Here is a 20637-nt window from a genome sequence, read left to right as displayed (position 1 = left end):
CAGGGGAGTCCAGGCAGGTGAGCCCAGGTCGGGGAGCCCGGACAGGGGAGTCCAGACAGGTAAACCCAGGCAGGTGAGTCCAGGTAGGGGAGCCCAGGCAGGGGAGTCCAGACAGGTGAACCCAGGCAGGTGAGCCCTGGCAGGGGGGCCCGGGCAGGGAGGCCGGGGCAGGGGAGCCCAGACAGGGGAGCCCAGACAGGTGAACCCAGACAGATGAGCCCAGGCAGGGGAGCCCAGGCAGGGGAGTCCAAACAGGTAAACCCAGGCAGGGGAGTCCAGGCAGGGGAACCCAGGCAGGTGAGCCCAGGCAGGGGAGTCCAGGTAGGGGAGCCCAGACAGGTGAACCCAGGCAGGGGAGCACAGGCAGGGAGGCCCGGGCAGGTGAGCCCAGGCAGGGGAGTCCAGGCAGGTGAGCCCAGGTAGGGGAGCCCAGACAGGGGAGTCCAGGCAGGGGAGTCCAAGCAGGTGAGCCCAGGTAGGGGAGTCCAGACAGGTAAACCCAGGCAGGGGAGTCTAGGCAGGGGAGCACAGGCAGGGGAGTCCAGGCAGGGGAGCACAGGCAGGGAAGCCCAGACAGACCGCAAGAGTCAGCGGGGGGCAGGCAGGAAGGATGCCGGATAGGAGACTGGCAGGGTCACCAGACCCTGACAGGGAGACTCAGAGGCAGTGGGCTTAGGAGTAGACAGGGACGCTGCCCCCACCCCTGGAGATGAGGGCAGAGGGGACACCTAGGCAACACCTCCAGCATTCAGAGACACCACCCGTGCTCCAGCCTCGAGGGCATCGGACCTCATTTAATCCTTTCGGCATAACTGAGTGTCTGGTCACTGCTCTTACCCCACAGTGGAGTAAGAAAAGAAGGTGCCACCTTTGCCCAAGGCCGCACAACACATAGGTTGAGGAGCCGCTACTTTCCTGACAAGTAGAACTATGAGGTAGGGAAAGAATGGAAAGGACCATCGGAGGCAGCAGAAGTGAAGCCACTCTCATTCCCTCCACTTTCTCCTTTACTTTCTACTATTGGTGGTTTCAGGAATCCTGTGGTGTGTGTGTGTGTATATATATATATGGATAAGGGGGAAATACTATATCCCCTCTCCTAAACACACTACTCCAGCTTGCCTGCCTGCCTGCGTGCCTCTGTTCAAAGACCTGCTGCGGCTTCTTTTTACCCTCTGGAAACCCAGGCTCTTATGGGTACATGGTCCCGCTCTACACTCTGACTCCCCTTCTCCTTTCTGCAGTAATGACATCTCTCAGTCCACAGCCAAGCTCTTTCCCACCAGTCGGCCTGAGTTCACATCCTTCTCAGTGTCAGGAGTGCCCTTGTTATCTGCACTCTACCCAGAAAACTTTCCCCTGTCCATTAAGAGGCAGCTCAACTTTTCTATCCTTCTCTTGGTCTTCCCGAGTTATCCCTGTTGTCCTTGGATGACCCTCTTATGTGTCAGGGAGTCTTCTGAGGGTGAGACCTGGGTTGTTGTTCCTTACATTGCCCAGCAAAAAAGTATGAACTTGGGAGAGGCTGGTGACTGGGTAGGTAGGTGGAAAGAATGATGGGTCAATTAGTAGATGATGGAGGAAAGATGGGTGTAGAGTTGGTTGATGGATGAGTAGATGTGGTTGCTGGATAGGTGGATGGGTTGATGCGTGAATGGGTGAGTTCCTTTATGTGTGGGTAGATGAGATGGGTGTGTGGATGGATGGATGGATGGATGGATGGATGGGTAGATGGGTTAGCGAATGGATGGATGGGGTGTTGGGTGGGGGTGAATAGAAGGTCTAATGGGTAAATTGGTTGATGGGGGATGGAATGGCATATGGATGGATTGGTTGATGGATGGGTGGGTGGGAGGTTCAGTAAATGAATTGGTTGATGGGGGTGAATGGTAAATGGATAGTTGGTTGATGGAGAATGGGTGGATGGATAGAGGGATTAATCAGTTGGTTGAGGAGGGATGGAATGGTGGATGGATAGGTTGGTGGAGGATGGGTAGATGTGATTGAATGGATGGATGAGTGTATGGATTGGTTAAACAGGAAGATGTAGGTGGGTGAATATGAGTGGATATGGTTGGATGAGTAGAACTGTGAATGGGTGCTTGGATGGATTGTTTGGACTGGTGGGTAGGTAGACAGATGAGTGACTGGGTTTAGGGGTGGGTGAATGAGTGACTGAATCTATTTCCCACATGGAAGACTTGAACCCTAGCCAGGCATGGTGAAGCATGCCTGTAATCTCAGTGCTCGGTGTGGCTGAGACAGAGGATCATAGGTTCCAGGCTAGGACGTGGTAATTAAGCAAGACCCTGGTTCAAAATAGAAAGGGCTGGGGGTGTAGCTCAGAGGTAGAACACGTCTGGGTCTAATCCCTCAGTACCCCCCCACACACACATTTAAAAAAGGAGCCGGGCATGGTGGTACAGGCTTGTAATCCCAGCATTTGGGAGGCTGAGACAGTAGGATAGTGGTTCGCAGACAGCCTCAGCTACTTAGTGAGGCCCTGTGCAACTCAGTGAGACCTTGTTTCAAAATTAAGAATAAAAAATAGGGCTGGGTGTAGCTCAGAGGTACAGTACCCCTGGGTTCAATCCCCAGTACAAAAAAAAAGGAGCCAGACATGGTGGCACATGTTTATAATCCCAGTACTTAGGAGGCTGAAATAGGAGGATCACAGGTTTGAGGAAAGTCTCAGCAAGTAGTGATGTTCTCATCAACCTAGCAAGACCCTGTTTCAAAATAAAAGTTAAAAAATAGGGCTGGAGCCGGGTGGCGCATGCTTGTAATCCCAGTACTTGGGAGGTTGAGACAGGAGGATTGTACAGGTTTGAAGCCAGCCTCAGCTACTTAGTGAGGGTCTCAGCAACTTAGTGATACCCTGTTTCCAAATAAAATATAAAATAGGTCTGGGAGGCCAGGTGTGGTGGAACACACTTGTAATCCCCGCACTTGGGAGGCTGAGACAGGAGAATTGCACAGGTTTGGAGCCAGCCTCAGCTACTTAGTGAGGCTATCAGCAACTTAGTGAGACCCTGTTTCCAAATAAAATATAAAATAGGTCTGGGAGTATAGCCTGGAGGTAGAAAGCTCCTGGGTTCCACCCCTAGTACCACCAAAAAAAAATAAATAAATAAAAAATAGGTCTGGAAGTATAGCCCAGAGGTAGAAGGCCCCTGGGTTCCACCCCCAGTACCACATACACACACACACACACACACAAAAATAGGGCTGGGAGCCGGGCATGGTGGCACACACTTGTATTGTAATCCCAGCATTCGGGAGGCTGAGACGGAGGATCACAGTTTGCGGACAGCCTCAGCTACTAAGCGAGGCCCTTCGCAACTGTGTGAGACCCTGTTTCGAAATTAGAAAAAAATAAGCCTGGCATGGTGACGCACACTTGTAATCCCCACGCTTGGGAGGCAGAGACAGGAGGATCGCGCAGGTTCAAAGCCAGCCGTGCTGGCGTAAGAGACCCTTTTTCCAAACAAAAAAAATATAAAAATAGGTCTGGGGGTGTAACCCGTAGGTAGAAGGGTTTCCAGGAACCCCAGTACCACCAAAAAAGAAAAAAGAAAAAAAAGAAATTAGAAAAAAATAATTTAAAAAATAGGGCTGGGGGTGTTGCTCAGAGGTAGAATGCCCCTATGTTCCATCCCTAGTACTGGAAAAAAAAAAAAAAATAGGGCTAAGGGTATAGCTCGAAGTAGAATGCCTCTCGGTTCAACCCCCAGTACCAAAAAAAAACTTTAAAAAAATAAAACAGAAGGCAGGTGTAGTGGTGTCCACTTATAATTCCATTACTTGGGAGGCTGAGACTGGAGGATCGGAATTTCAAGACCAGCCTTAGGGTTGAGCATGGTGGCACATGGATATAATCCCAGTTCTTAGGAGGCTATGACAGGAGAATTGCAGGTTTATGGCCAGCCTTAGCAACTTAGTGAGACCCTGTTTCAACATAAAAAATAAAATAGGGCAGGGGGTCTAGCTTGGAGGTAAAGGTAAAACACTTCTGGGTTTGATCCTCAGTACAAAAAAGGGCTGAGGTGTGGCTCAAAGCTCAAAGGTAGAGTGGCCCTGGGTTCAATTCCCAGTACCAAAAAATATGTGTGTGTGTGTGTGTGTGTATAGGTGAAATAGGAGCTACTGTAAAATTGGTGATATCATGCAGAAATAACTATCTGTAGTTAAAATTGCCTGAAAATCCTTCACGTTGCTCCAACGTCCACTGCTGCCATCCCCAAATGGACTCCATTGCCGGAGCCTCCGGCCAGGTGGACTCAAGCGGAGGCTTTTCTCACAAGGAAAGCAAGCCTGTCCAAACAAGGACTACTCCTTATATGGAAGGGTACTGCCCACACTTGAGAACATAATTTATTTTTATTTTATTTTATTTTTTTGCGGGTCTGGGGATGGAACCCAGGGGCATTTGACCTCTGAGCTATGCCCCCTGCCCATTTTTTTATGCTTTATTTTGAAACAGGGTCTCACTAAGTAGCTGAGGCTGTCTGCAAACCGTGATCCTCCAATCTCAGCCTCCCAAATGCTGGGATTACAAGCGTGCACAACCACGCCAGGCTGAGAACAGAATTTGAATTTTTTTTTTTTTTTTTTTTTTGTACTGGGGATGGAACCCAGGGGCTTTTCTACCTCCGGGCTATACCCCCAGACCTATTTTATATATTTATTTGGAAACAGGGTCTCACTAAGTTGCTGAGAGCCTCACTAAGTAGCTGAGACTGGCTTTGAACCTGTGCAATCCTCCTATCTCAGCCTCTCAAATACTGGGATTACAAGTGTGCGCCACCACGCCCGGCTTTATTTTTGGTTTTGAAACAGGGTCTCACTAGGTTGCTAAGATTCTCACTATGTTGCTAATTAAGGCTGTCTTCCAACCTGCACACTCTCCTGTCTCACCCTCCCAAGTACCTGGATTACAGGCGTGCACCACCACGCCCAGCTCAGAACTTAAATTTTGACAGAGGGACATGTTCTAGCCAAAGATGCACCCTTCTTCCTCTGAGACCAAAACAGTACATGGGCTGTGGGACCCCAACGATTATTTCTCCCTTCCTCCCGTCTCCCTCTCTGCCTGTCTTCCTGCATTCCTGTCTCCTCAGGTCCCTCTTGCTCTGTCTCTCTGCCTAGTCTCTCCCTTTCTCCACTTCTCCCTGTCTCCCATTCCCGTTCTACCAGTGAGTTCCAATGAGTTAAGTGAACACCGGTACACCTAGGGGCACAGCAGCCCACGGGGAGGTTGCAGGAAGGGAGGGACAAATAAGCAAGTGTGTGCAGCTCCCTGCCTGCCCCCACCACTGGGTAGGGGACCTGGGAAGTGAAGGGATGGAGGAGGGCGGTCCGAAGCAGTCACTAACCCCGCTCTTCCTCCTGCAGACGACCTCACCAGTAAGGACCAGACTGAGATGTGCAGCTGCCCTCCACATCAGCTGGCCACCAGTGCACCCATCTGTCCCCACCCCCCTTTCCTCACTTGGATAAATAGCTTTGTGCCTTCCAGTGCTGCTTTCCTGTCTGGAAGAAGAATTGTGCTGGGGCGGGGGATAGGGGATGCTTGTCTCCTTCCAGGACTGGAAGCCCTTGGGGGATCTGGAGCCACTGAGGATATAGGAGCCCGGAGCCTTGCTGGCCCTTCAGAGGGCAATGGGGAGGTGATCTCAAGCCCTGGCCCCCCATTCCACCCAGGCCTCCCTGTATAGTTGGGGTCCAAGAAGAAGACACAAGGACACACTGGACTTGTGAGATATGTACTGGGAAACACGTGGAGTGCAGCTGGTGTAGATTCCACACCACAGGGACCAGGGAGGGGAGGAGGGCTGGCTGGGCAGGATGAGTCTTGGACCACAGCACACTTCCAAGGAAATTTTGGCTGGCTGGTGGGGAGTCTGGGAGCCAAAGTCTTCTGCTGGGGGACACCCAGCCCAGTCTTCAGTGGCGAGCAGCACCGGAGGGGCTCGGGGATGGGGACTTCAGTCAGCCACCAGGCCTCCAGCAACAGAGCTAAGGGTACACTTCCAGGGCGGTGTGAGCCCCATCCTGCCCAGCTCAGGCACCCCTCATTCCCAACTCCCCCTTTCCAGGCTCAAGTCACTCCAGACCCAGTACCTATGCCCCCCTCTGCTCAGGACCCCACCACTCAGCTGGGAACCCCTCCACTCAGGCTCGGCTCCCCTAGTCAGCTCAGGGTCCTGTCAACTCAGATCCTCCCCACTTTCTCTGAGGGGGTTTCTAGTCTCATCCCACACAGACCCTGCCCCAGGTTTACACTGAGCCCGTTCCCTACAGCTCTCAGAAAAGAGACAAGCTGGGCATGGTGATGCACACCTATTATTCCAGTACTTGGGAGGTTGAGACAAGAGGATCACAGGTTCAAGGCCAGCCTCAGCAACTCAGCAAGACCCTGTTTCAAAATGAGAAACTAAAAAGGCCTGGAGGTGCAGCTTAGAGGTAGAATGCCTGGGGATTGAAATTCCCAGTACCAAAACAAGAAAGAGAGACATCTATAGGCCATATCTGTATTGAGGGGTCCCCCAGGGACACCCCTAATCTTCTTCTCCCCCCTCTGTTTCCTCTCCCTCGGTTGCTTCCCCTTCGGTGCCCAAGGCATCCGCCCCCTCCATGGCCATGGAGGCTGGCGTGCTACGGATGGAGGCCGTCTTCTTTTCACTTGTCTCTCCCTTGGACAGCAGCGAGACTGTCCGTGACAGGTCACATTTACCCCGCAGAAACCCTGGGAGGTGCAGCATGTCTCGGCGCTTGGCCCACCTGGCAGGGAGAGGACACACTCAGCGTGGCCAGTCGCCTGTTCCTTGGGGTGTTGGTGCCCAGCCAAGCACCCCACTACACTACGCACCAGAACAGGCAGATGCTGGAAATCAGGAAGAGCAGGCCGCCGCAGGTCCAGCCCATCGCCCACATGTGCTTTCTGCGCATGTTTTCTGGACAGCAGAGGGAGGCTGAAGACCCTGGGGACCAGCCACCAGCCCCGCACCCCGGCACCCTTCCCTCCTGGCCACTCACCATCTGGACGCTGGTGGTAGCACACACCATCCCGGTAGCAGCATCGCAGACGCAGGCAGAGGTTGGGGTTCTCAATTGCCGCCTGACCCCCACAACTCTCCCGGTCCCACACATCTCCCTCACAGCCTGGAGACACCACGGCAGGGACCTCCTCAGCGAGCCGGCCTGCAGGCTGCACACGGGCCAGCCAGACTCGGGGCTGCCTGCCAGTGCTAGCTCCGAGCAGGACCAGGACGTCCAGGCCCATCTCTCCCTTAGACCAGGAGTCCAGGCCCCAGCCCTCTTCCCTCGGACCCTGGGGTCCAGGCCCAGCCCTCCTCCCTCAGACCCTGGGGTCTAGGCCCAGCCCTCCTCCCTCAGACCCTGGGGTCTAGGCCCAGCCCTCCTCCCTCAGACCCTGGGGTCCAGGCCCAGCCCTCCTCCCTCAGACCCTGGGGTCTAGGCCCAGCCCTCCCACTCAGACCCTGGGGTCCAGGCCCAGCCCTCCTCCCTCAGACCCTGGGGTCTAAGCCCAGCCCTCCCACTCAGACCCTGGGGTCCAGGCCCAGCCCTCCTCCCTCAGACCCTGGGGTCTAAGCCCAGCCCTCCTCCCTCAGACCCAGGGGTCCAGGCCCAGCCCTCCTCCCTCAGACCCTGGGGTCTAGGCCCAGCCCTCCCACTCAGACCCTGGGGTCTAGGCCCAGTCCTCCTCCCTCAGACCCTGGGGTCCAGGCCTAGCCCTCCTCCCTCAGACCCTGGGGTCTAGGCCCAGCCCTCCTCCCTCAGACCCTGAGGTCCAGGCCCAGCCCTCTTCCCTCAGACCCTGGGGTCCATGCCCAGCCCTCCCCAGACCTAGGAGTCACACTTCACCCTCCTTCCTTCAGACCCTAGCCTCTAATCTGGGTTCCCCCTCCTAGGGGCCCCGAAACTTTAGCTTCTGCTCACTCCATGGATAGAAGAATCCCTGGATTCCATTCCCATCTGTGAGAGAAAACGGGTGGTATTGGGGGAGCTGTGTGGAGGCCAAGGTGGCCCCTACCTCCACCCCTGCTGACCTCTCCATCAGCCTCCTCACCTACTGAGCCCTGCATCAACAGGAACAGGCCCAACGCTGAGACCCCTGAGCCCACCATGTTGCCTCCCCAGACCCTTTGGGCCTCTAGGCCTTGAAGGACATCACCCCAGCAACAGCTGGCCCCGCCCACTGGCCCCTGGCCTCAAGATTCTAAGTTCTGTTGCCAGGGAGTCCTGTCAACAAGGGCTTGGTGAGAAGGTCCCTCTGGCCTAGAAATGGACTCCTAATGGGAGATGGTGGCAGGGGCCTGTAATCCCAGTACTTAGGAGGCTGAGACAGGAGGATTGTACAGATTCAAAGCCAGCCTCAGCTACTTAGTGAGGCCCTGTTTCCAAATAAAGTATAAAATAGGTCTGGGAATATAGCCTGGAGGTAGAAAAGCCCCTGGGTTCCACCCTCAGTACCACACACACACACACACAAAAAAAAAAAAAAAAAAAAAATTAAAAATAAAGTATGTGAAGGCATGGTAGTGCAGGTCTGTAATCCCAGTACTTGGGAAGCTCAGACAGGAGGATTGCAGGTCGGAGGATAGCCTCAGTAACCTATCGAGATCCTGTTTGAAAATAAGAAAAAAAGAAGCTGGGCATGGTGGCGCACACTTGTAATTCCAGCATTCGGGAGGCTGAGACTAGAGGATCGTGGTTTGCGGACAGCAGCCTCAACTACTTAGTGAGGCTCTCTGCAATTTAGTTAGACCCTGTTGCAAAATAAAGAATAAAAAACAGGGCAGGGATGAGGCGTGGTGGCACACGCTTGTAATCCCCACGCTTGGGAGGTGGAGACAGGAGGATCACACAGGTTCGAAGCCAGCCTCAGCTACTTAGTGAGGCTCTCAGCAACTTAGTGAGACCCTATTTCCAAATAAAATATAAAAATACGTCTGGGAGTATAGCCCAGAGGTAGAAAGCCTCTGGGTTAGCCGGGCGTGGTGGCGCACGCTTGTAATCCCAGCATTCGGGAGGCTGAGACCTGGAGGATCACGGTTCGCGGACAGCCTCAGCTACTTAGTGAGGCCCTCTGCAACTCAGTGAGACCCGGTTTCAAAATAAAGAATAAAAAATAGGGCAGGGGGTGTAGCTCAGAGGTCAAATGCCCCTGGGTTCCATCCCCAGACCCGCAAAAAAAAAAAAAAAAAAAAGCCTCTGGGTTTCGCCCCCAGTACCCTCCCCCCCACACACACACACCAGGGCAGGGGGTGTAGCCAGGAGGTCAAATGCCCCTGGGTTCCATCCCCAGACCAACACAAAAAAAGAAAAAAAAAAAAAAAAGAAAAAGAAAAAGGGATAAGGATATAGCTCAGAGGTAGAATGCCCTTGAGTTCAATCCTCAAAATATTAACTTAAAAATTTTGCTGGTTCTGGTGGCGCACGCTTGTAATCCCAGTACTTGGGAGGCTGAGACAGGAAGATTGCAGGGTTCAGCTACTTAGTGAGGCTCTCAGGAACTTAGTAAGATTCTGTTTCCAAATAAAATATAAAATAAGTCTGGGAGTATAGCCTGGAGGCAGAAAGCTCCTGGATTCCAACCCAGTACCCCAAAAATAAAAAAATTTAAAAAGGGCAACCGGGTGTAGTGGTGTATGCTTGTAATGCCAGTACTTGGGAGGCTGAGACAGGAGGCTCGCAAATTCAAGGCCAACCTCAGCTACTCAGTGAGACCCTGTTTCAGAATAAAGAATAAAAAATAGGACCGGGGGTGTAGCTTGGAAGTAGAATTCCCCTGGCTTCCATCCCTAGTACTGCAAAAAATAAATTAATAAGAATTTAAAAAGCACTGGAGGTGTAGCTCGGAGGTACTCTAGAGTGCCCATGGTTTAATCCCCAGTACCAAGGTGGGGGGGGGGTCTTTAGTGTCCAGGGGGAAGAGCTGGGTGGGCATGGGGTTTCAGTCTTTAGGAGGCCTCCTTAATGACTCAAGATGGAAGGAGAAGCCAGGAAAGAGCCTGGGGCGCGGACCTGCCCTTTATAAACTCAGATTCCCAAGGGGGTGAGGATACTGAGGCCTTGCTAGAGAATCCTCCCTTCCAGTGCCTGGAAGTAGCCAAGTCTTAGGAAACTTGGTTACTAAGGTGTCTTTCCCCTTAGTAACCAGAGGAGCCTGGGTATGAAGAGGGGTCTCACTGAGCCCCATTGTTAGGGAAGGTTTCTTGGCAACCAGGAGACTGGAGGAGGGTGGGGCCATGGGGCTGGATCCCTGGTAGAGAGGACCCTGGTCTCTACCAGCCCTGGTGGGATTTTTTTCTCCCAGACTGCACCACGCCTCCTCTTTAGTGAACCCTTGGCCAGAAATCGGACTGGCCCAGCCTTGAAGGCCTAGGGAAGGCAGCTGCTCAGAGGCTGCTAGTTGAACCATGCTCTAGGTGCCCCGTAGCCCACCTGAGACTCAGTTTCCCCACATGTAAAAGGCAGATATCAAAGAGACTGTTGAGTTGTTGGTGTGCGTTTTGTCTTCCCACAGGTTGTCAAGAGGTTAGGCTTCCAAGGAGAAGAAGCCGGTTTGGGGAGGGAGGCTGGGAATATGGCCACTACTCCGTCCCAAGGTCAGCACAATGAGGAGGGAATCTCAGTTCCTGAGGGAGGTCTGTCTTTGGCGCAGGATTCTGAATCTAAGCGGGGAGGGACTGGATCAGGACCCCCTGGGTCTGAGGGAAGTGGGCTGGGTCCTGGACCCCCGGGTCTGAGGGAGGAAGGCTGAGTGAGGCTGTGGACCCCCGGGTCTGAGGGAGGAAGGGCTGAGTGAGGCTGTGGACCCCCGGGTCTGAGGGAGGAAGGGTCTAAGACCAGATTTCATTTCCCTAGAAGGCTTGGGGCTAACTCCCTGTCATACCCGCATCTCCTGTAAACATCCTGGTGGGTGCTGAGTGGGCCCTGAGCTGCCTCCGTCAGAGATGACACAGGTTGAGGGGCTTGGCAGGGGGCCGGGGGTGGGAGGTCAAAGGGGTTGTGGGGCTGAGGCTGGGCAGCTGCTGACCATTTCCTGTGTCAACACCATCTGGACCCACTTCCCAATTCCCGGGATTCCTCAGGGATCAAGGAGGGGGTGGGGGGCGGGGCTGCCCGGCCCTGGACCGCGGCTTGAGACTGGGGGGGCCCCCACCGTCATGAACCTCACCGCTAATGACAGGTTTAGGCTGCCTCTGTGGCTGGACTGCCCCGTCACCCCCCAGAGGCCAGACAGGACCCCCCAGGGACAGACAGACGGACACACACAGCCTGGGACCTGCTGACATCACACCCAGCCAGCACAAACCCCACCTAGGGGCCAGCACACTAGCAAAGACCCCCCCTCCCCGCCAACCCCCACAAGACACGGGCGCCTCCCCCAGTGTCTGTGACCACCCCAAGGGCCCCCCGGACCCTGTTTCCTCCTCAGTCTCTGATTTGGAGCTCTAAGCTGCTCTCCCTAGCATCCATCTTCTCTTGCATCTGTCTTCTCATTCTGGTTCTTTGTGGTATTGTCTCTATTTCTGTTTGTCTCTGTCATCTGCCAGTTCTTGGGATTCCCCAACCCCACCTCTGGGTCCCCCCACCTCCGCTCCCCCTCATCTTGCTCTTGTTTTCACAACAGAAGTGGTCCAATTTGTTCCCATCCTGCCCAGGGAAGACTCAGAAGTCTCAAACACTGGGGGTCGGAGGGGACGAAGTCTGACCCCACAACCTCCAGGGTGAGGTCCGAGGCAATAGCAAAAAATGGCACCAGCCCAGGATCTAGGACCTGACCTAGACTGGTGACCATCCTACATAAGGAGCTCCCAGAGTGCAGGAGGGCCCCAAGTTTTCCAACTATCTCCAAACAAGAGTTAGGGCCTGGACCCCTGAGTCTGAGGGAGGAGGGCTAGGGTCTAGACCTCTGGGTATGAGGGAGGGGACTGGGCCTGGACCTCTGGGTCTGAGGGAGGAGGACTGGGTCTGAGGGAGGGGGGCTGGGGTCTGGACCTCTGGGTCTGAGGGAGGAGGGCTGGGCCTGGACCTCTGGGTCTGAGGTAGGAGGACTGGGCCTGGACCTCTGGGTCTGAGGGAGGTGGGCTGGGGCCTGAACCCCTGGGTCTGAGGTAGGAAGGCTGGGCCTGAACCCCTGGGTCTGAGGGAGGAAGGCCTGGACCTCTGGGTCTGAGGGAGGACAGCTAGGGCCTGGACCCCTAGGTCTGAGGGAGGAGGCCTGGCATCTGGACCCCTCAGTCTGATGGAAGAGGACTGGGACCCAGACCACTGGGTTTGAGGGAAGAGGGCTGGTGTCTAGACCCCCAGGTTTGAGGGAGAATGACTGAGGTCTGGACCCCTGGGTCTTCGGGAAGGTAGATGGGGCCAGGACCCATGGGTCTGATGGGAAAAAACTGGGGTCTGGATCCATGGGTCTCAGGGAGGAGGACTCTGGGGTCTGGACCCCTGGATCTGAGGGAAGAGGGCTGGGGACTAGACCCCCAGGTATAAAGGAGGAGGCCTGGGCTTGAACCCCTGTGTCTGGCAGAGGAGGGCTAGTCTGGATCCCTACATTTGAAAGAGGAGGACTGGGGTCTGGACCCCTGGGTCTGAGGGAGGAGGGCTGGGACATTGACCCCCAGGTCTGAGGTAGGAGGGCTAGGGTCCTGGACTCCTGGGTTTGAAGGAAGAGGACTGGGACCTAGACCCCTGGGTCTGAGGAAGGAGGGCTGGGACCTGGACCCATGAGTTTGAAGGAGGAGGGTTGGGGCCTGGACCCTGGGTCTGAGGGAGGAGGAATGGGGCCTGGACTCCTGGGTCTGAGGGAGGAGGGTTGGGGCCTGGACCCTGGGTCTGAGGGAGGAATTCTAGCATCCTGTACTCCCAGGTCTGAGGGAGGAGGGCAGTGTCCTGTACTCATGGGTCTGGGAGTGGGGAGAATTCCTGGATCCCTGGGGGTGGAAGTGATTGCATTTCCAGATCCCTGGGAGGGTGCGTTCCTAGATCCCCAGGGATGAAAGGGGCTGGCATTTCCGGATCCCTGGGGTTGCTCTAAGGCTGGCCCCAGGCCTAGTCCCCCATCCCCTCAGGCCAGTCCACAGTCCATCCCCCAGGCTGGTGGCCTGAGTCACCTTGGCTGGCCCTGCTGGTCTGGGGGGGGCTACGTCAGCTCTCCCCTCACTGACGCAGCCTTGGGCCCCCCACGCTGACTCAGCCGGAAACAGGCCCCCTGAGGGGCGGAGACCCAATGGTCAGAGGCCCAGGTCCCAGCAGGAGCCGGGACTCTGGAGGGCCCCCGGGGGGCCCTCGAAGGGGTGGTCATGACAGACCAAGAAAAGGAGAGAAAGAACTCTTACCTGAGGCGATGAGGTCATGTCACGCTGCGGGGGTGCTGTGACCTCACCTCCTTAGGGACCTGAACCGTTCCCCCACCACCGTGGTAGATGGGGAGGGGAGCCCTCCAACTGCCATTCAATCCCAGAGCCCCCCTACCAGTGCACCACAGTCTCAGAGGTGGGGACAGGAGTCTGCAGGGAAACCTTTGGAATTCCCTGTCACCTCCTGTCCCCAGTGGATCCCATTTCTCTCTGCCATCTGCAGCCTGGGGAGGAGGCTGTTGAGGCTGGGGCTGGTGTCTCTGTTCCTGCCTTGCTGGGCTGACCTCCGTCCTTATTTCTCTGGTGCTCACCCACTGTGTAACCCCCAAAGTAATGTGTCCCTGTCTACCTGGAAGCCTTTCCTGTCCCCATCTCTTGGGTGGCATTACCCAGATCTCCAGTACCCTGGCCCTGGCTGTCAGGTGCCCCCATCTTTCTCACCCCATCTCACCCACTTCCCATGTTGTGTTTCTCCCAGTGGCCTGAACAATACATAAAGTATAGTCCTAGCTGGGTGTGGTGGTGCACACTTGTAATCCCAGCATTTGGGAGGCTGAGATCCAGAGGATTGCGGTTCGTGGACAGCCTCAGCTACTTAGTGAGGCTCTCTGCAACTCAGTGAGACCCTGTTTCAAAATAAAGAATAAAAAAGATGGCAAGTGGTATAGCTCCTAGGTCTAATGCCCCTGGGTTTCATTTCCAGACCCGTGGGGGGGAAAAAAGTGTACTCCTTCTGGGTACGGTGGTGCACACCTGTAATCCTAGCACTTGGGAGGCCGAGACACAGGGGTCACAAATTAGAGGCCAGCCTCAGCCACGTAGAGAATCTCAGCAACCTAGTAAGACACTTTTTTTTTTTTTTTTGCAGATCTGGGGATGGAACCCAGGTGCATTTGACCTCCTAGATACCCCCCCCCTGCCCCCTATTTTTTATTCTTCATTTTGAAACCGGGTCTCACTGAGTTGCAGAGGGCCTCACTAAGTAGCTGAGGCTGTCCGTGAACTGCGATCCTCCGGTCCCAGCCTCCCGAATACAGGGATTACAAGCGTGCGCCACCACGCCCCGCTAAGACACCTTTTTAAATTAAAAAATAAAGGGCTGAGTGTATAGCTTGGAGTTAGAATGCATCTGGGTTCAATTCCCAATACCTCAATCAACCCATCCTAAGAACGGCAGTGGTGACTGTCTATCCTTTGTATTTTGCCTGGGTAGGTGAGCTATGTTATCCTTTGGAGCACTTTGGTATGGGTGTATCCTTACTCCCACTTCACAGACAGGGAAACTGTGGCCCAGAGGTGCAGTGTCACAGTGTCACATGCCTGGGTCCTGCCTCTGCGATGTCTGGAGGCCTCTCTGGGTCTCTGGTCTCCGTCTCTGGTCCTCTCCCACCGCCATGTGTCTACCTGACTTTTGTCCCCTGCTTCTCCATTGCTGAGTCCTTGTCATCTCAACCCCCTCAGCTAACACCAGTGTCTTGGCTGTCTCCGGGCTCTCCATCCTGGTCCGCTGCTCTCCCCCTTTCTGAGCCTTGATGGCCCTGTCTCTCCCTCTTCCCCTGGGGGTCTCTGGGCCTCCATGAGTCCCTGTTATTTGTCTTCCTGCCTCTCTTTTCTTTGTCTCCAGGGCTGACTCTGGTCCTCTCTACCTCGGTCCCCATCTCTGCTCCCCGCGTCTCCACCTCTAACTCATCTCTGCATCTCTGTGGATGTCTGTGTCTCCCTGCCTCCATCTCGGAGCTTCCTTCTCTGTCCCAGTGCCCTGATGGCCCTTTGTCCCCTAGCACCTCTGTGTCCCTGGGCCTGTGGCTTGCGTCTCTCTCCTCCCGCCACTTCTGGTCCAGCCAGACCCCCCACCCACAGCCAGGCCCCAGCTCTTGGACCGCCTGTGTCTGCCCCAGCCGTGGAGGTGGAGGGAGGGGACGCCAATGACCTCACCAGCCCCTCTCCGACCACCCCCCCTTCACTTTTCAACTTTTCCAACTTTTCCTTCCGTGCCCTCCTCCGAGCAAGCGAGGCTGCGTGAGCCCTGCTAGGCAGCCGGCTTGTCTGAATGGAAAAGGCAGGAGGGAGGGTGACTCAGTATGTGTCAGGCCGCCCTCCCCTGCCGCCTGCCCCCCGCCCGCCCGCCCCGGCCCCCTATATAACCCCCCAGGCGCACACACTCCCTCACTGGCGCGGCCCTTGCTCCGCACACGCACATGCCTCCCCTCCCCAGGCCGCGGCCCAGCTGACCCCCGGGGCTCCCCCCGGCAGCGGACAGGGAAGGGTTAAAGGCCCCGGGCTCCCTGCCCCTGCTTTGGGGAACCCCTGGCCTGTGGGGACATGAACTGTAAGTCGGTTCCAGTTCATGGGGTGGGGGACAGGGCGGGAGGGAGGCACCAACGGCGGGGGAGGGTGTGGAGCGGACACCGGGCGGGCACTGAGCCGGACAGAGGCGAGAGGGAGCCACGGGAGTGAGAGAAAAAGGAGATTCAGGGAAAGTAGGAGCCCAGTGAAGAGATGGGCAGAGAGACACCCAGACAGATGAAAGGGCAAATCACACCCCCCCAGAGAGGGGCCGGCCAGACCGGGACAGAGGGACAGATGCTAGGAGGTGATCCCAAAGAGCCTAGGGGCCCAGGGAGTCAGCGGAGATCCCGACAGAGAGAGAGACTCGGGGAGGTAAACTGAGGCAGAGTCCGAGGAGATGAGAGCAAGCCTGGGAGCACCGGTCCCAGTCTGGGCAAGCAGAGAGACACAGGGGTGCGGACAGAGAGCCGGGAGAGACAGACAGACGCGGGCCGGCAGGAGGACGGACGCACGGACAGACGGCCGGCCGGGGAGGGGCGAGAGGACGGGCCTCGGCCAGAGGGGACCAGGGGGCGGGGTGGGGGTGTGATAAGGGAGCGCGGCAGCCCGGGGGGCGCTGATTGGCTGGCGGTCGCAGGGGTGGGCGGGGCAGCTGGGGGATGGGCAGCCGGCGAGCCTCCGGCCGGAGCCCCCGAGCCCCGAGCGCCGGTCCCAGGCAGCGCGCGTCCCGCGGCTCTCCGCCCAGGTGCGCCCGGGCGCGCCCACTGCGGCTGGACTGCTTGAGGGTCTCGGGGGCCTCCCCGAGGAGGAGGCAGCGTGTTCGGGTCTCAGCCCCGGTCTCTGGCTCCTGCCCCTGCTCCCAGGCCGGCTCGGGCTCCCGGGGCCGGGGAGGGGGCAGGTTCTGGCCTGTGCCTCCCCCCTCATGCCCCGCCCCGGGGCCCAGATTCCGGCGTCCGGGGGCGGACGGGAGACGCCCGGCCCGTCTACCCGCCCCGGGCCGCGTCTGCTCCGACGGGCGGGGCAGCCAGAGCCGGGGAGGGAGAGGGAAGCCCGCCCGGTCCCTGCGACCTGCCCCTAGGCACTCCACCCTGAGACTGCAGGCTTCCAGCCCTCCTCCCCCAGACCAGCAATCCAGACCCCAGCCTTCCTCCTTCAGACTAGGAGTCCAGACCTCCCGCCAGAGGTCCAAGCCCCTGCCCTCCTCCCTCAGACCCAGGTGCCCGATCTGAGTTCTCTCTGTCTTCCTCCCCTCAGGTGTTTGCCACCTGGTCCTGGTGGTGCTGAGCCTCTGGCCAGATAGAGCCTTTGCCCCTGGGCCACCTCCTGGCCCCCCTCGAGCTTCCCCAGACCCTCGGGCAGAGCTAGACAGTGCTGTGCTGCTGACCCGCTCTCTCCTGGCAGACACTCGGCAGCTGGCTGCACAGCTGGTAAGGAGGCTGGAGGGACTGGGTTGGGGCCAGGAAAGAGTGGAGTGGGGTGACAGATATGAGAGGGGATGGGGGGATCTTTGGGCATGCCTTCCGTGTAGCCAGGGTGGCAGAACCAGGGGAGGGGAGAGTTTGGGGCCTGGGTAGGGGGTGGGGTCCCCCTCATAGCTTCTTTCCCACCAGAGAGACAAATTCCCAGCCGAAGGGGACCACAACCTGGATTCCCTCCCCACCTTGGCCATGAGTGCAGGGGCACTGGGAGCCTTGCAGGTAAGGGCTGCGGTAGGCTGGGAAAGTAAGAGCTGGGTGGTGAAGGGAGAAGGGACCACGGGGCTAGGAGGCATGTACCACGTGTTTCCTGATGGCCCTGCCCTGGTTCCAGCTGCCCAGTGTGCTGACAAGGCTTCGAGCTGACCTGCTATCCTACCTGCGGCATGTACAGTGGCTGCGTCGCGCTGGTGGGCCCTCCCTGAAGACCCTGGAGCCTGAGCTGGGTGCTCTGCAGGCCCGGCTAGACCGGCTACTACGCCGGCTGCAGCTCCTGGTATGCCTTGGCTTCAAAATCTTACACCTTATTAGCTCTGATTCCCAAGACCCCTACAACCTGTGGCCCAAGATCTTGATTCCGGAGATCCCAGGACTCCAGCATAACTCTAGAAACCTAGACCTCAAACCTAAACCCTGCTCACTGAGTTCTTGACCCTGAGACACCCAAGGTCATGAGACCCTGATGCCCCGGATCCCCCCAAATCCTGCCCCAAAACTCCAAATTTTAACCCCAAACCCTAAGACCCTATAGTTCATGGTCTGGCATCCACAGGACCCCAGCCCCTGAGACCATGTGACCCCGGAGCCTGATATCTTGCTTCAGAGCTTGTATCCAGAGGTCTTGCAGCCCAACATTTCCACCCCAAGTCTTAGAGACTCAAAAATCAAAATCCAGGCTGGGTGTGGTGGCACATGCTTGTAATCCCAGGATTCTGGAGGCGGAGACTGGGAGGATCCTGGTTCCCCAGACAGCCTTAGCTACTTGGCGAGGCCCTTCGCAACTCAGTGAGACCCTGTTTCAAAAATAAAAAGACTAAAAATTAGGGCTGGGGGTGTACCCAGAGGTACAATGCCCCTGGGTTTCATCCCTTTCATCCCTGTTACCACACACACACAAATTTTTTTTTAATTAAAAAAATCCAAATCCTGGGCCGGGGGTATAGCTCAGAGGTAGAATGCCCCTGGGTTCAATCCCCAATACAAAAAAAAAAAAAAAAAAAAAGCCAGGCGTGGTGGCACACACTTGTAATCCCAGCATTAGGGAGGCTGAGACCAGAGAATCACGGTTTGCGGACAGCCTCAGCTACTTAGTGAGGCCCTCTGCAACTCAGTGAGACCCGGTTTCAAAATAAAGAATAAAAAATAGGGCAGGGGGTGTAGCTCGGAGGTTGAATGCCCCTGAGTTCCATCCCCAGACCCGCAAAAGGAAAAAAAAAAAAAAAAAAAAAGGAAAAAAGAAAGAAAGAAAGAAGAAAAGAACCCAAATTCTTAGCTTGAGACTTGGATTCAGGGTCTCTAGCTACCATACGTGGTTAGAGACCCTATATCTAAGGCTCCAGCATGAAGATCCTAGAGCTGACCCCAGAATTGAGCCCACAGATCTTAGACACTGTCCCTAGAAACCTAACTCCATAGTCCAGTATGGTACCAAAGCCTGTAATCCCAGGACTTGTGAGGCTGGGACAGGAGGATCAAAGGTTGGAGGCCAGCTCCAGCAATTTAGTGAGACATGGCTTCAAAATTTAAAAAATGAAGCCGGGCGTGTTGGCGCACGCTTGTAATCCCAGTACTTGGGAGGCTGAGACAGGAGGATTGCACAGGTTCGAAGCCAGCCTCGGCTACTTAATGAGGCTCTCAGTAACTTAGTGAGACCCTGTTTCCAAATAAAATATAAAAAAATAGGTCGGGGGCATAGCCCAGAGGTAGAGGCCCCTGGGTTCTATCCCCAGGACCACAAAAAAAAAAAAAAAGGAAGAAAGGAAGAAAGAAAGAAAGAAAGAAGGAAAGAAAAAGAAAAAGAAAGAAAAAAAGAAAGAAAGAAATAGAGCTGGGGTTGTGGCTTGGAGGTAGAATGCCCCTGGTTTCAACCCCTAGTGCCATCAGAAAAAGAAAAAAAGAAAACTCTAGCTTCAAGATTCTAGCCCTGGCTGGACATGGTAGCACATGCCTATAATCCCAGTACTTGGGAGGCTAAGACAAGGGATCACAGGTTTGAAGTCAGCCTCAGCTGCTTAGTAAGGGCCTCTGCAACTTAATAAGATCCTGTTTCAAAATAAAGAATAAAAAATAGGACTGGAGCTATAGTTCAGAGGTAGAATGTCCCTGGGTTCAATCTCCAGCACCACAAAAATCCAAGAGTTCAGTACTGACTACCCCCAAGAAGCCTTAGACACAGCCCCCAAAAACCTAGCCCTGAAGGCCTACCCTTGAGATAGCAACTTTTTGTTTATGTGTGCGGTATTAGGATGGAACCCGGGGGCATTCTACCTCTGAGCGACACCCCCAGCCCTATTTTTTTATATTTTATTTTGAAACAGGGTCTCACTGAGTTGCAAAGGGCCTCACTAAGTAGCTGAGGCTGTTGGTGAACTGCGATCCTCCTCCGATCTCAGCCTCTTGAATGCTGGGATTACAAGCCTGCGCCACCACACCTGGCTGGCTAGCAACTTTTTGACCAGGTATGGGTGGGGCACACCTGTAATCTCAATTCTTAGGAGGTTGAGTCAGCGGGATTGCAGGTTTAAGGCCAGCCTCAGCAACTTGGGTCCTCAGCAATTTAGAAAGAACCTAAAAATTTTTAAAAGGGCTGGGGGTCCAGCTCAAAGGTAGGACGCCCTTGGGTTCAATCTCTAGTACCAGTACCCAAAAAAGGCAACCTTTTGAGTCCAGCCTCAGTTTTCTGAACCCAAGTTCTTGAAGAGCTCCCCGCTTAGTCATTTTGTTCTGCACACCAGAGACTGCAAATATGCAGTCTGTCCCCAAATGTCCTTTCCAGACTCCCAGTGCACCCCGTGCCTTGTGCTAACCTCGGTACTCTCTTTACAGATGTCTCGTCTGGCCCTGCCCCAGGCATCCCCCGACCCACCGCCACCCCCCCTGGCACCTCCTGCCTCGGCCTGGGGGGGCATCAGGGCAGCCCACGCCGTCCTGGGTGGGCTACACCTGACCCTGGACTGGGCTGCCCGGGGGCTGCTGCTGCTGAGGACTCGGCTGTGACCCTGGGACCCAAAGCCACCATCGTCCTTCCAAGCCAGATCTTATTTATTTATTTATTTTGGTACCAGGGGTATGACGGTCAGGGGACATCCCCCCTCATCATCCCTCCTAGGTAGATAAGGTCCCTCCAGGAGACCCGTCGGGGGGGGGGTACCTGTGCCTTATTTATACTTATTTATTTAAGAAGTGGGGGTGGGTGGGAGGCAGGTGGTCTCCTTGGTCCCCAAGGAGGAGAGAGCCAGGATTCTGGATTCTCGGATCTCTAA

The 20637-nt window shown here is 55.7% G+C and overlaps 2 protein-coding genes across 2 annotated transcripts; one reads left to right on the top strand and one right to left on the bottom strand.

Annotated features, from left to right (window-relative positions):
• Positions 1-6560: 6560 nt before the first annotated feature.
• Positions 6561-8150, bottom strand: TMEM190 (transmembrane protein 190; the record flags this gene model as incomplete). Its single annotated transcript, XM_080703751.1, has 5 exons — positions 6561-6783; positions 6872-6956; positions 7039-7164; positions 7963-7998; positions 8093-8150. The coding sequence occupies 5 exons, from the start codon at positions 8148-8150 to the stop codon at positions 6561-6563; spliced, it is 528 nt and encodes a 175-aa protein (XP_080559877.1).
• A 9197-nt stretch (positions 8151-17347) lies between these two features.
• IL11 (interleukin 11) lies at positions 17348-20371 on the top strand (the record flags this gene model as incomplete). The annotated part of the gene is made up of 3 exons (XM_080704531.1): positions 17348-17377; positions 17490-17651; positions 20201-20371. The coding sequence occupies 3 exons, from the start codon at positions 17348-17350 to the stop codon at positions 20369-20371; spliced, it is 363 nt and encodes a 120-aa protein (XP_080560657.1).
• Positions 20372-20637: the final 266 nt, after the last annotated feature.

This window comes from Muscardinus avellanarius (assembly GCF_963383645.1).
Source record: "Muscardinus avellanarius genome assembly, chromosome: 10".
Lineage (NCBI taxonomy): Eukaryota > Metazoa > Chordata > Mammalia > Rodentia > Gliridae > Muscardinus > Muscardinus avellanarius.
The sequence above is the reverse complement of the archived record's forward strand: the minus strand, read 5'-3'. Positions and strand labels throughout refer to the sequence as shown.